Genomic DNA, 13,748 nt, shown 5'->3' with positions numbered 1-13,748 from the left:
TCTTCATGTCTCATCACCACTGTCTTTTGTTCCCACTCTTTTTCTTTAGATGCAGTCGGAAGCTGACTGTCTAGCCAGTGTTTGGAGTTAACTTGAAGACAGTTTGGTCCCAGGAAGCTTAAATGTCTCCCACTGGACAGCAGCCGAGCCGCTCAATGAAGGGAGACGGCCCATGTTTACATTCAAACCTTCACCTCCAAGGCACCTTCTTATAATGCCTTACTTGGTGTTCTCAAATAACCTTTGGCCCCTACCAAAAAGCGCCTGTTACGTGATTAATGACTCCGCCTGCAGATGTTGTGTTCCTGACCCGTGTGCTGCCAGGGCTAGCTCCATGAGGCCGCCCTTCCTCCAGACTCCTTGAGGCCTCCTCCCGCCTCTATGGAGGCCGGGTCCAGCCGCCCAGCAAGCGGGGAGCGCCCCGGAAGTCCGGAGCAGCACTCCGTGTCTGCCGAGGCCCCGCCCGGGCCCCGCCCCCCCCGGCCGTCCCTGCAGCCCGCCGGCACCAGCGCTCGCCCCACAGCCCGAGCCCTGGGACGGCTGCAGAGCCGCCCGCCCCAGCGGAGCACCCTGATGCTCCGGCTGCAGCAGCAGCAGGCCATCGCGTGGCAGCACTCGGACGCCGCCGGCCCCTCGGGGGGGAGCTTCCTCTCCGCAGCGGCTTCCTCCACGGTGACCCTCACCTCCGCCTCCATCCCCCCTCCAGCCTCCTCCACCAGAGGCGAGCGAGCCCAGGGCGTGCCACCCCAGCCGAGCCAGGACGCCCCAGAGAGCGGCGGTCCATCCAAACGTGGGGAGAAGAAACCCCAGAAACCCGGGAAGTACGTGTGCACGTACTGTGGCCGGCCGTGCGCCAAGCCCAGCGTCCTGCAGAAACACATCCGCTCGCACACGGGCGAGAGGCCCTACCCCTGTGGCCCCTGTGGCTTCTCCTTCAAGACCAAGAGCAACCTTTACAAGCACCGCAAGTCCCACGCCCACCGCATCAAAGCGGGCCTCTCGTCCATCCGGGATGAGCCCAGTTCGAGCGGCCCGGAGGGGGGCGGGCCCGGGGATGACCCCGAGGAACCCACGGAGGGTGAGAGTACGGAGTCTGAGGAGGAAACCGGCCAGCACAAACATTCCTCCTCTAAAGAGATGACAGCCCAGCAGAAGAGATGCGGCGTGAAGGAGACGCCAGAGGATCCGGAAGAAGCCAGGAGGCTTGAGGACTCTCAAGTGGTCAAGCAGCGGCTGGCGATGAGGCTGAGTGAGAGGAAACGCGGTCCGAAGGCCTCGTCGGGCGACCGTCCTTCCTCTCTCTCCACCTCCTCTTCGTCGTCACTGGGCCCGGGCAGCAAGGGCAGCACAGAGTCCGGCTACTTCTCGGGATCCGGCAGCACTGAGATGTCCCAGGTCAGCCCTCCGAGCGCCAGTGCCAAAAGCTATGCGGAGATTATCCTTGGGAAGTACGGGAGGATGGGGGGGCAGCAGCGCCACGCCCATCAGCAGCACCCCCACTCCTCCTCCTCGGGGCCCGACGACAAGAACCTGTCCTTCAGCGTCCCCAAGACCCAGGTGATCGAGCACATCACCAAACTCATCACCATCAACGAGGCGGTGGTGGACACCAGCGAGATCGACAGTGTGAAGCCCAGACGCTCCTCTTTGTCCAGGAAGAGCAGCATGGAGTCCCCCAAGTTCTGCTCTGCTAAAGACCCCCACAGCTTTGACCCCAGCAAAGGGGAGGTCCCGGGCCCCAGCTATATGGGTCGCCTCCATGGACCAGAGCAGGACCCGTCCTCCGTACCCCTGCTCAGGAGCCACTCCATGCCCTTGTCCGCCTGCCAGGGAGAGCCCTCCTCTGTCAGCACCGCACCCCCGGGGGGCTTCCGTCTCAGCCACTCCTTCGACGAGCAGCAGGCGTTGGTCACGGAGATGCGTGTCGGCCACGCTCAACGGATGCTGAGGCGGCAGCCGGCCATCGAGTTTCCCCTGGGAGCCGAGGCCCTCACAGAGGGGGCCCGTCCTACCTCCTCACTCAGAGGGGTTGACCCGACCAGGCAGCAGCAGCAGCAACAGCAGCAGCATCAGGGCCCTATAGAGTTTGAGTGTGAGGCCTGCGGGGCCCGCTGTAAGAAGAGGGAGAGCTACGAGGCCCACAGAGGCGTGTGTCCGTCGAAACAAACAGTGGGGACAGGGGGCGGGGAAGCGTGCGGAACGCGCAGGGAGGACCGCCCACAAATAATGCACTACAAGTTCCGAGCACTCGCCATGGCGGTCAGGAAGAGGAGGAAAGAGGAAAGCTTGGAGGAGGACCCTCCAAGCCCCGGGCCGACGGCCACGCCCGGCACTTCCACCACCCACACTCCAGTGCCAAGCAGACCGGAGCGCACACGCGCCATCTCAGGTAGGCTACCTTCTACTTCTGGTGGGAGAGCCTAATGGCACAACCCGCCCCTTTTAATCAATTTAAACAAAATTAAGGGAAATATATCGGGCCAGATATTTCAAGACTTCCTCCTTCCTTTAAATGAATTATTGAAAGCTAAATAAATGTCTCAATGCTGTTGGCTGACATTATGCATAATGTGAGGAATAAGGGTTACAATGGCCCGGCCTAAATGTATTAGGCCTATCCCTAGCTGCCCTTAAATGATTCTGAAATCAATGCAAGTGGCTTTGGATAAATGGATAAGTCAAATCTGGATAAGTCAAATCTCACAATCGGCAGTGTAAAACCCTCATCAAGTGTATCATTGTATTTCTCAGGTGTTCCTTCCCAGTCTGAGCCAAACCAGCAGCAGCAACAAGACAGAAAGGGCGTGTCTGTGATCCAACACACCAGCTCTTTTGAGAAGCAGGAGAGTATCTCTATGGGGGATCAGGAGCCGGACCACAGGAAGGGTCAGCCGGAGCAGCAGCCGGAGCCAAAACCATCGCCCTCCTCATCGCGACTGATTCGCCAACCAAACATCCAAGTGCCAGAGATCCTTGTCACTGTGGAGCCGGATGCTGACATGCCATCTGTCTCCCCACCAGCGACGGTGGCCTCCTCCAAGGTACATTACTACCTACAGACTGAAGCTACATTACAACCTACATTAGCCTTCCTGGCTATTAAAGGTCTGTATGTACATTACTACCTACAGACTGGAGCTACATTACAACCTACAGTAGCCTTCTGGGCTATTAAAGGTCTGTATGTACATTACTACCTACAGACTGGAGCTATATTATTTATTTAAGGGATTAAAGAATCTTTTTTTAATAGCCCTTCTGGGCTATTAAAGCTATGTATGTACGTTACTACCTACAGTAGCCTTCTGGGCTACTGTCGGTCTGTAGGGAAAATACTACCTACAGACTGTAGGTACATTACTTCCTACAGACCTAGGGTAGCCTTCTTGGGCTGCTGTAGGTACATTGCTACCTACAGACCTACAGCAGCCTTCTGAGCTACTGAAGGTCTGGACATAACTACCTACAGACCTACATTATACATTATAGATGTACTTATCTCAATTGAAGAGGATGTTTATTGTTATCTCTCCTTTGCACACTTATACATTCATTTTCAATTTGTGGTGTTTATTGAATAATTAAAAAAATGAAATACAAATAAAATAATATTGATATAATGAGAAAACCTAATCTTGCCTACTATTCCATCCCTACGTAAACTTTACTTGGCTGTTCACTATCTTAAAATATTTAATATTAGATACCAAATTCTTGTGACGGAGCTCTCCATGTGTCTCTCCTCCCCAGGAGGCTGAGAGGGTGGAGGAGTTCCAGTGGCCACCACGTAGCCAGTCACTCTCACAGCTCCCTGCAGAGAAACTGCCACCAAAGAAGAAGAGGCTGCGTCTGACGGAGATGACCCAGTCGTCCGGAGAGTCCAGCTTCGAGTCCCCGTCCCTCCCCCGCAGCCCCAGTCAGGACAGCAACGTCTCCCACGCTTCCAGCCTCTCCGCTCCCTGTGAAGACCCGGGGAGGTCTGAGCCCGCCCTCTGGGTCTCCAGTAGCCAGGGGTCCCAGATGCTGACGGTGCCTTTCGCCCCCCACCAGTACCAACAGGCCACCAGAGAGATGAGGCGCTCTGCCTCCGAGCAGACACCGGCTAGCGCCGGCAGCTCGGACCCCGCCCCGGAGACCAGGAGCAAGTCCTTTGACCTCGGATCCCTGACCCCTCAGCAGTCCACATCGGCCTGGAGGGAACGAAGGAAGTGCCTCCTGGTGAAGCATGCAGCCTTAGGGGAGCCGGAGCAGGAGGAGGGCAGCGCCACGGCTCAGTCACCGAGAGCAGAGAGCCCCAAACCTGGGCCCTCGCACTCCAGCTATTCCCCTGTTTACTCCCGGGAGGTCGGCCCTATGCTCAGCGTGGAATCCATAGGGAAGGCCTTGCAGCTATTTCACCCACAGACCCTCACGCACGCTGCCTTCCCCTCACAGGACTCGTTCCCATCGGGATCCCACGCCTGGCCGGTCCCTGAACCCACAGCGATCCATGATGTCTCCACCTCCCAGATCATTCCTAGAGCTTTTTTACATTCCCACACGGGACCGCGTCCGATCCGGTTCCACCCAGCACAGATCCAGATGGCCGAGCGCTTGGGCATTCCTCTGCATCGGTTCCCTGAACTTCTTCCTCTACAGTTTTCTACCAGGCCCGGGGTGGGCCAGCCTCTGTACCTGCCTGTCCCGCCGCTGCTCACCATACACACACCCAGTCCTTTGTCAAGAGGACCCTCGATCTCCTTGTCTCCCTCTCCTCCCCATCCTCCTCATCCTCCCTTGGTCCCGGTCTCCTTCCGCCACTCCCGGCCGGTCATCGTCACCTGTCTAGCTCAGCTCACGCCTTCCGTGTCCCTGGTGGTTCCCGTACGCCTCCAGACCGGCATGGCCAGCTATGTCAGCGCCAAGTACACCACCCTCTCCCAGATCCTGGCCTCCGCCCGGCCGCAGCAGCCCATCTGTTGCACCGCTATGGTCATCATGGGTCGGCTGGGCAAGGACAAGCTGCAGAGGTCCTACCTGAAGGTCCCCAGCCCGGACTTAGAGAGCCTCCTGCCCCTCTCCCTGCCCGGGGACCTGGCCTCGGGGTCCAGAGCGGGGGACAGCTACTGCCCTCTGGGGGCCGGAGGGAGCAAACGCATGCTCTCCCCTGCCGCCAGTCTGGAGCTCAGTACGGAGGCCCAGAGGCACCAAAAAAGGGTGAAAGAGGAAGAGGAGGTAAAGGAGAAAAAGGGGGTGGAGGAAGAGGAGGAAGATGTGGAGGATACAAGGGCTCATGAAAAGAAACAATGTAAAGCCAGCAGCAGTAAGGTGGAGGACGTAGAGGAGCTGGCCAGGACGGTGAGTGTGAAGGTGGAGAGGGAGGAGCAGCAGCTCCCCAGGGCTCACAGTCAGGAGGGATGGCCCCCAAGAGAAGAAAGGCCCCCAAAAGAGGAAGACTCAGCTGCCAAGCAGGGCCAGAGCGTCAGTTCTCCAGCAAGACCGGGTGAGACCTCTTCGCACGCCAACCTCAACTCCAGCACAGCGGTCAACTGGTGCTACCTGAACTACACCAAGCCCAGCCCCACTTCCCACAGGGACGCTGGGACCTCCGTCTACTCCTCCTGGAGCGTCAGCGACCACAACCCCAACCTGCCGGGCCTCAGCACCAAGGTGGCCTTGTCCCTGCTGTGTTCTAAACAGAAGCACAGCTCCGCTACCTACACCATGGCCACAGCCTCCAAGCCCGTCCCGTCCGTACTACCGTCCTCTAGTAACCAGACTCCACGCGTCACAGAGGTAAATAGAACAGCAGGTCATACTAACATAACGATGCTCTCACTGCCGTGATCCATTGTCCGCTTTTAGCTTAAAGTAAAGTGATAACATTATAAAGTGATAACGATCAGAGTCTGATGAGAGTCAGAGTCTGGTGATCTGTTCTGTGTGTCTGTACTGCAGGAGGGTGAACTGTCCTGTGTGTCTGTACTGCAGGTGGGTGAAATGTCCTGTGTGTCTGTATTGAGTGTAGGTTCATGCTGCCCCACCCAGAGCCCTACCGAAGCCTGAGAAAGAGGAGAAGAGAGAGAAGGTGGAGAAAAGAGAGAAGGAGGAGAGGAGGGACAGGAAAGAGGAGAAAAGGGAGAAGAAGAAGGGAAGGAGAGAGGAGGAAGTAGCTTCATCCTCCAAACGGAGCGAGTCCCCCCGGGTCCGGATCTTCGAAGGCGGGTAAGAAAAAGAGCCGATTCTATCCACGCTCATCATGTTAATCCTCTCGTTTTATTTAGAATACGATGGCTTAGGTTGATTGGAATAACTATTGTGTTCATTACTAGCTGGTCGCCAGAGCAATGGCAGACTAGAGTAGAAGTATAATAAAGCTGTGGGAGACGGCTGAGCAGAACATAGGAAAAATTAACAGATGGGAAACAGCAAAGCCCTGAGGGACTTCATTTGTACCTGTGTCCAAGTCGCTCCTCACTGCTGCAAAGTGTGTTCTTCTGTTGAAGTGTGAATGAAACAAGTTTTGTGTGTGTGTGTGTGTGTGTGTGCTTGTTGGTATATGTGTACTTTCCATCCATTCTGCGTCTGTTGGTGACTATAATTCATAATTCCATGTATCTCCACCAGTTGTGTTTATTAGAAGGAGAGAGTGTGTCCCTGGCAGCAGTTTGTGTCAGGTGTGTTCAGTGTGAAGTGCTAGGGAGAGGGGAGGTAACGAGGCTGACATAAGGTAGACCGGCTGACAGGAATTATCAACACGCTTTCTACTAATGATGGCCTGGAGGATGACATTTATAATGTTTGAGGGAAACTGAGTTAACTGTTGATAAGGCTTGAATTTACATTAGATAGAGTAGATACAGAATGAATCAACAGTAGATACTGTATGAATTAACAGTATATACTGCATGAATCAACAGTAGATACTGCATGAATTAACAGTAGATACTGCATGAATTAACAGTAGATACTGCATGAATTAACAGGAGATACTGCATGAATCAACATTAGATACAGCATGAATTAACAGTAGATACTGCATGAATTAACAGGAGATACTGCATGCTGTCTATCACTGGCAGCATCACAAACAGCTTTGACATCAACAGGAAGAGCTTTGCATAAACAGCCCACAGCTTTCTCTCCTCTCACTCATGTCTGTCTCCCTTGTACTGTCTCCCTCCATCTGTCTAGTTTCCCCTTATTCTTCCCCTTCCTCTCAATCTCTCCCTCCCTCTCCCCTTGAATGTAACGTACATGTCTCCCACACTTTATCCCTTTCTATAACAGCAGCCATCTGGGTGTTATGCACCCGGTGTACCTTCCAGTGCGCACGCTTATTATCTCCATCTGACTTTTGACAAAGAGTAACCGTGCGTTGGACGACGCGGTGGTGAAACTTCTCTCCGTCATTTGCATCAGAGATGGGTTTTCTTGTGTTCATGTTTTGGTGTGAGTCATTGTGAGCGTTCATCCCGATCCAATTACAGGGAGCCCATTTAGGTAGGGGAGGGCGTGGGAGTCCTCAGAGGTGTGGTAGCGGTGCTCAGATGAGGATGGCAGCTTTCCCTTCGTTAGGAGTCGTCTGGGGAACGAGGGAACCGCGGCTCGCTCCTGTTTTGGATGCACTTGGGGCCCGTAGAATATTACAGAATCTCTTCTTAGACGCAGAAAATTCACTACGAGACTTCATTAATTTGAGCTGTTTTGAGCTTTGTGTGTGTGTGTGTGTGTGTGTGTGTGTGTGTGTGTGTGTGTGTGTGTGTGTGTGTGTGTGTGTGTGTGTGTGTGTGTGTGTGTGTGTGTGTGTGTGTGTGTGTGTGTGTGACAGACTGCTCTACCTCTTCAGGATTCTGATGAACTCTTTGTTTATCATGATTGACAGAGAGGCCAAAATGCTGCTGAAGAGGTTTCCTCCAAAGTTGTCCCTGTTGCGTCCTCCACTTGTGGTCAGCCTGGTGTAGATTGGGATACTGATGCGGCCCTATTTAAGTCCAGCAAGCCCAGATTTGGCTAAAATACGTTGAGGCAGAGTCAGGCATTAATCTAGATCTAGACTGCTAACAGGAGCTGCCTCGGTCTCTCTTTTGTGCAACAGCTCTCCCGGGGTTTCGGATCACAGCCATCATGTCAGAAATGTCCCCCTCCCTTTCACAAATAGAACACACTTTTCATGTCAGGACAGTTTGTATACTATGTTAAGTTACGTCTCAGGAGTGTCTATATCAGAATGTTCTGTGTATATGCAGAATCACACCGTGTCTTTGTCCTTGGGTGCGAGACCAGATCACTAAACATCTCATGGCAAGAGCAGGAGTGCTCCCCACCCCCCTGGGTCTAGCCCTGGTGTCTACCCCCGTGTCCTGGATTAACTTCCAACTTGGCTGCTGTACCAACAAAGCTCCCTAGTCCCACATGGATGCTTTTGTTCAACATTTGTATTATGTCTTTTTGATTATTTTCCCTTATCTTACCTTAATGGGATGGTTTCAGACGTCACTCTTCCAGTGTGTGGGGAGCGTTATGGCAGCGATGTGTCACTCACGTAGACACACTCATTCACCCCGGAACCTAGGAAATCCCTTTTCTAAATACAACCCATTATTACCATCGACGTGTGTGTGTGTGTGTGTGTGTGTGTGTGTGTGTGTGTGTGTGTGTGTGTGTGTGTGTGTGTGTGTGTGTGTGTGTGTGTGTGTGTGTGTGTGTGTGTGTGTGTGTGTGTGTGTGTGTGTGTGTGTGTGTGTGTGTGTGTGGAGCGTTCTCATCATGAGCCTGTGCAGGCTGTCTGCATCACCGTGTCTCGAATGTGTTTGTGTTCTCTGGGACGCGGTGCAGCGCTGCAACACGGTGGAGCAGAGGAGTTCAGCTGAATGTTTCATGTGCGAATTGAGGCTTCCGTGGAGCTTGAGATGCGTGTGAGTATTTTTAGCCAAGACAAGGGCTACGTGTCAGGCAACAGTAGCCCACTCCTGAATGAATGGGACACAATGTCATTCTGAAGGCTGCTCCACAGTTTGCTCCCTGCTTCCCCCGGCTCTCGTTATACAATGGCATCTGTCTGTGTTATAGCAGTGGCGTTGTCCTCGCCCTCTGCATGTGTTCATTCACATATTGGATGGATGCGATTCAGAACGGAAATCCAAGACAGAGACAGCAGATGGCTGATTTCCAGGGGAGCACGGAGGTTCATCCAGATGTAGAGCTACCCTCCGGTTCCTGTGTGTTTCCCTCGGTACTGTGTGTGTGTGTGTGTGTGTGTGTGTGTGTGTGTGTGTGTGTGTGTGTGTGTGTGTGTGTGTGTGTGTGTGTGTGTGTGTGTGTGTGTGTGTGTGTGTGTGTGTGTGTGTGTGTGTGTGTGTGTGTGTGTGTGTGAGAGAGCGCAGCGTCTTTAGAGAACGGAGGCTGAATGCGTTGACAGGTTTTTATATGCGGCGTCTATTCTGGGCTGTGGGGCCGGGCTTGCCATCCCGCTCTGTGGCCGCTGGTGCTGCAGTTGGCAAGGCCCACCCTGCAGAGAGCCAGGGTGTTCTGAGGGAAGGCCAGAGGACCCTGTGGAGCTGGGGCTTTTAGCGGGGCTTCCCCACACTGTGCGTCCATAAAGGGCTGTTTGTGTGTCTGGAGGCGCGTTCCCCTGAATGTATTCATGTCCAGCTCCTCTGCTCACACCCACCCACACTCGGGGAGCTTTCAGCAGGCCGTATTAAAAATAACGTTTTGTGTCACGATGAAGGATCTGTAGATTTAACGGGTCTCTCTCTCTCTCCCCCCCTCTCTCTTTCCCCCTCCCTCTCCCACTCTCGCTGATCAGGTATAAATCTAATGAAGAGTATGTGTATGTGCGGGGTCGTGGCCGGGGCAAGTATGTGTGCGGAGAGTGTGGAATCCGCTGCAAGAAGCCCAGCATGCTGAGGAAACACATCCGTACACACACAGATGTCCGGCCCTACATCTGCAAACACTGCAATTTTGCCTTCAAAACCAAAGGTAAGGGCACCTGGGCATTATAACGGGCTGCTTTCAACGATGCTATGCAACATATACAGTATGGTGCAGGTAGGTGCGCCTATGTTGCTTACTGCAGAGAGTTGGCTTTTGATTGAGGAAACTGTATCAGTAGCACAACTCAACTCTTGCTGACTTCACACAAAGAATCCCACAGTGAAACCAAGGGCAACTTAAAGAGAACGCTCATCAGTAGTACACACAGATACAACCTCTCTTCATACCAAACAACCGCACCGACTTCTTCAGCTTTAGTCAGTGTGTCAGCGTCTGCGCCTCCTAGTTGGCGCGCTAATGTGAAGAATGTTTACAGTAAAACACACACGTGAGCAGTCGAGCAGAAGCATGTTCCAGGCCTGACTCCCCTGTCTCACGTCCACGTCAGCCGTTTCTCATTTGTTCTCTGGCCTACGTCCCTCAGGGAACCTTACCAAACACATGAAATCCAAGGCTCACGGGAAGAAGTGCCAAGCCATGGGTGTGTCCGAGTCCTCGCTGGACGACCCAGAGAGTGAAGAAGCAGGTAAGCTGAAACTGAGGCGTTGCCCATGGGCCGACTCTCTTCCCTCAGAGGAGAAACTCAGGTGCAGCCTGAATCAACTCGCTGCAGCGAAAGAGCTTTAGCTGCTAGACGGTGACGGCTTACACAAGCGCCCCCTCATGTCCTATTCTCCTCCATTTGGCCTTGCAAAGAACAGGACAAAAAAGTATGAATGAATTAAATACAGCAGAGGTCCACCGGGTCCTGGTGCAGTTCTGGCAGCTGAAACTACAGCTTCACAAGGATGTACCTTTTTACCCATCATGCAGCACGACACAGCACCGAACATAGCCACCCGCCCTCCCCCCAACCGTCTCACCTCACTACCCACCTCACCTCTCGTCTCACCTACCTCACGTCTCACCTCTCCTCCCCCACCTCCCTCCCCTCTCCTCCCTCCTGTCTCATCTCCCCTCCGTCTCACCTCCCTCCTGTCTTACCTCCCCTCCTTCCTTTCTGTCTCTCCTCCCTCCCATCTCACCTCCCTTCTGTCTCACCTCCCTCCCGTTTCACCTCCATTCCATTTCACCTCACCTCCCTAGCCTCCTGTCTCACCTCCCTCCTGTCTAACCTCCCACCCTCCCATCTCACCCCCCCACTGTCTCATCTCGCCTCTCTCCTGTCTCACCCACCACCTGCCTAACCTGGCAAGGACTGACTCGTATTCAGACTGCTCATTCACCAAACGGGAAGGGAAAAGATTATCAATAGACACGACTCTTTTCAATAATGTGTCACTGGAAGAGGCAAGCTATTTATAATACTGTGGTGTTTGTTGGCAGTTGAGGGATGTTTCAGCAGCGTATCCCTCGCTGAGATTGTTCCCACTAGAGGCTCTGTGGTAGCGTTTTATCAATGGTTTTTTGCCCAATGGGGTCTTTTCATGTTGGTCGTTAAAAAGAGGAAGAAACAAATATGTGGCCATTTCTTACTGCCTCACAAGAGAGATGATAAAGGGAGACTATTAAGGGAGATTATTAAGAGAGAAGATTAAGAGAAATGCTTAAGAGATTTCTAAGAGTGATCTTTAAGATCGATCTTTTAAGAGAGACGTTTAAGAGATGATTAAGAGAGATTGCTTAGAGTGATGATTAACAGAGATGTCTGTGTGTCCAACAGGGATCAGTGAGGGGCGCGTCTGTCGTTCCGAGGACCAGGACGAGCATCAGTTCTCCGACGCAGAGGACTTCGACGAGGATGAAGATGAGGAGGACGATGATGACGACGACGACGACGAAGACGATGAGGAAGAGGAGTCGTCATCTCACGATGACCCGCCATCCTCCTGCTCTTCCGACACCCGTGCATCGACGGGGGCACGGTCCACCTGTAGCCGGCCGTCCCAGCAGGGGACCCCGGACCCCGAGGCCCCGGTGGGTAGCCCCGTCCTGGAGCCGGCCCCCCACAGGCTGTGGTCCAGCCGGAGGGCCGCCTCGCCCGGCAGCAGGAGGGCGGTGTTCTCGCGGCGGGGCTGGAGCGCCTCACCCCGGGCCTTCTCCCCCAGCAGCGGGAGCTGCTCCCCCAGCCGCAGCCTCTCCCCGCGGGTAGAGCTGTCCACCTCCGCCCGCTGCCTCTCCCCAAGGACCGACCTGTCCTCCCCCAGCCGACATCTCTCCCCCTCCCCCGAGAGGGGGCCGTCTCCCATCGGGACCCTCTCTACCCTGCAACCCCTCGCTTCCAGCGGCTGCAGAGCGCCACATGCGCCCCCTCCGGCCCTCCAGATTCAGTACAGACCCCCGGTGTACCTGCCCTGGGAGAGTCCTGGCCTGAAGGACGTCCACCAGGTGAGTTCTGCTGCTCAGCCGCCTCGTGTGGAATAGGTGCTGAATACACACTTCCAATGAGTGTGATTGATGTATGATAACCTGATGATGGCTATATTTGCATAAAGCATGGGACAGCTTTAGTCTACAAGGAGGTCTGATCCAAGTCACCACCAGCTGGATGGCAAGTTCTCTCCAGTGTTCTCATGGTGTGTTTGCTCCCCCTGCAGGAGAGCGGTGGAACGTCAGGAGAGGTGCCAATGTCTCCAGAGGCGACCCTGTTCCCTCCGGCCTTCCGTTTGTCCTTCAGCAGCGAGGGTTATCCCGGCAGCCAGGCCACGGACCACGTCTTCAGCCACCTTCCTCTCCACTCCCAGCAGGCCAAGGTGCCCTACCTGATGATCCCCATAGGGGGCATCCAGATGGTGCAGGCCCGGCACCGCCCGCACCCCACCACCACCCCATCCAGCCCCACCTCCCCGCCCAACGAGGGCCCCTCCCTGGCCCGCTTCGAGTGGTGGGGAGGGGCCTCCAGACCACCAGGACTAAGGACTCCTGGGGGTCGCTGGTCGGGGTACCAGGAGGCGGGAACCAGCCAGTCAGGTTTGTCCAATCCCCGCGCAGCGTTAGATTGTTCCACAACGGAGACCACAGACTCAAAGCAATATGGCAGCTCACATAGCTCCGCCCACAGCTCCACAGTGACCGAGACAAGAGATGTTTACACGAGAGATAAAAGCCGTCCCATACCATCTCACAGTCAAGCGACTCACGTGGACTCGCATGCAATAGGGCCACCAAGGGAGGGTCCAGGGGGGGTAGAGCCAGGTCTGCCTGAGGGTCTGGTGGGAACACAAGCTGAAGGAGCCTCCTCAAGAACAGACAAGAGCACTTCTTAATCTCGACATCCCAGTTCTGCTTTATGGTTTGCTACACTTTGTTTTTTTTTTATTGCTTTGTTTTTATACAGTTTTCAATACTATTGTTAACTTGACTGTTTGTTCTTCGGCAATATTCAGGTTTGGTAAAAAAAAAACATGCACTTTTTTTCTTTGTGAAAATGTTTCTGTAAATCTATATATAAATTGATATATATTCCATATGTATCTCTGTTGATACTGCTATCTTAATATCTGTTTAAATATATGTCAAAGGATCCTGAATAAATTTGTAAATGACCAAAATCTTTCAATGAAAAGTTATCACATTTTTGTTTGTCCTTTTTGTCCAGTATTACTCAAACTGCACAGTATTACTTGTGCCTTTATCTGTCCATGGTGGTTCATGTACCGTTCGTACAGTTGGACGAGGAGAAGGCTGTGAAACATGTTATTTTCTTTCTGTTGTTTAAAGGGGCGTGATATTTGATGTATGGATGATTTCTCCTCTAAGGGGTGTTGCTTTAATACTGAGGTAACGGAGAGAGGTTTGCAGTCAGGGTATAACATTAGGAGCAGCAA

The 13,748-nt window shown here is 53.6% G+C and overlaps 1 protein-coding gene across 1 annotated transcript; it reads left to right on the top strand.

Moving 5' to 3' along the window:
- Nucleotides 1-381: 381 nt before the first annotated feature.
- On the top strand, nucleotides 382-13,720 carry hivep3b (HIVEP zinc finger 3b; the record flags this gene model as incomplete). Its single annotated transcript, XM_084471382.1, has 8 exons — nucleotides 382-2,389; nucleotides 2,752-3,041; nucleotides 3,751-5,775; nucleotides 6,008-6,204; nucleotides 9,791-9,966; nucleotides 10,406-10,507; nucleotides 11,645-12,309; nucleotides 12,519-13,720. 8 exons carry the CDS (start codon nucleotides 382-384, stop codon nucleotides 13,185-13,187), a joined length of 6,132 nt encoding a protein of 2,043 aa, XP_084327508.1. The 3' UTR covers nucleotides 13,188-13,720.
- Nucleotides 13,721-13,748: the final 28 nt, after the last annotated feature.

Source organism: Micromesistius poutassou (genome assembly GCF_964030765.1).
Source record: "Micromesistius poutassou genome assembly, chromosome: 8".
Classification (NCBI taxonomy): Eukaryota; Metazoa; Chordata; class Actinopteri; order Gadiformes; family Gadidae; genus Micromesistius; species Micromesistius poutassou.
This window is presented reverse-complemented; position numbering and strand designations above follow the sequence as displayed.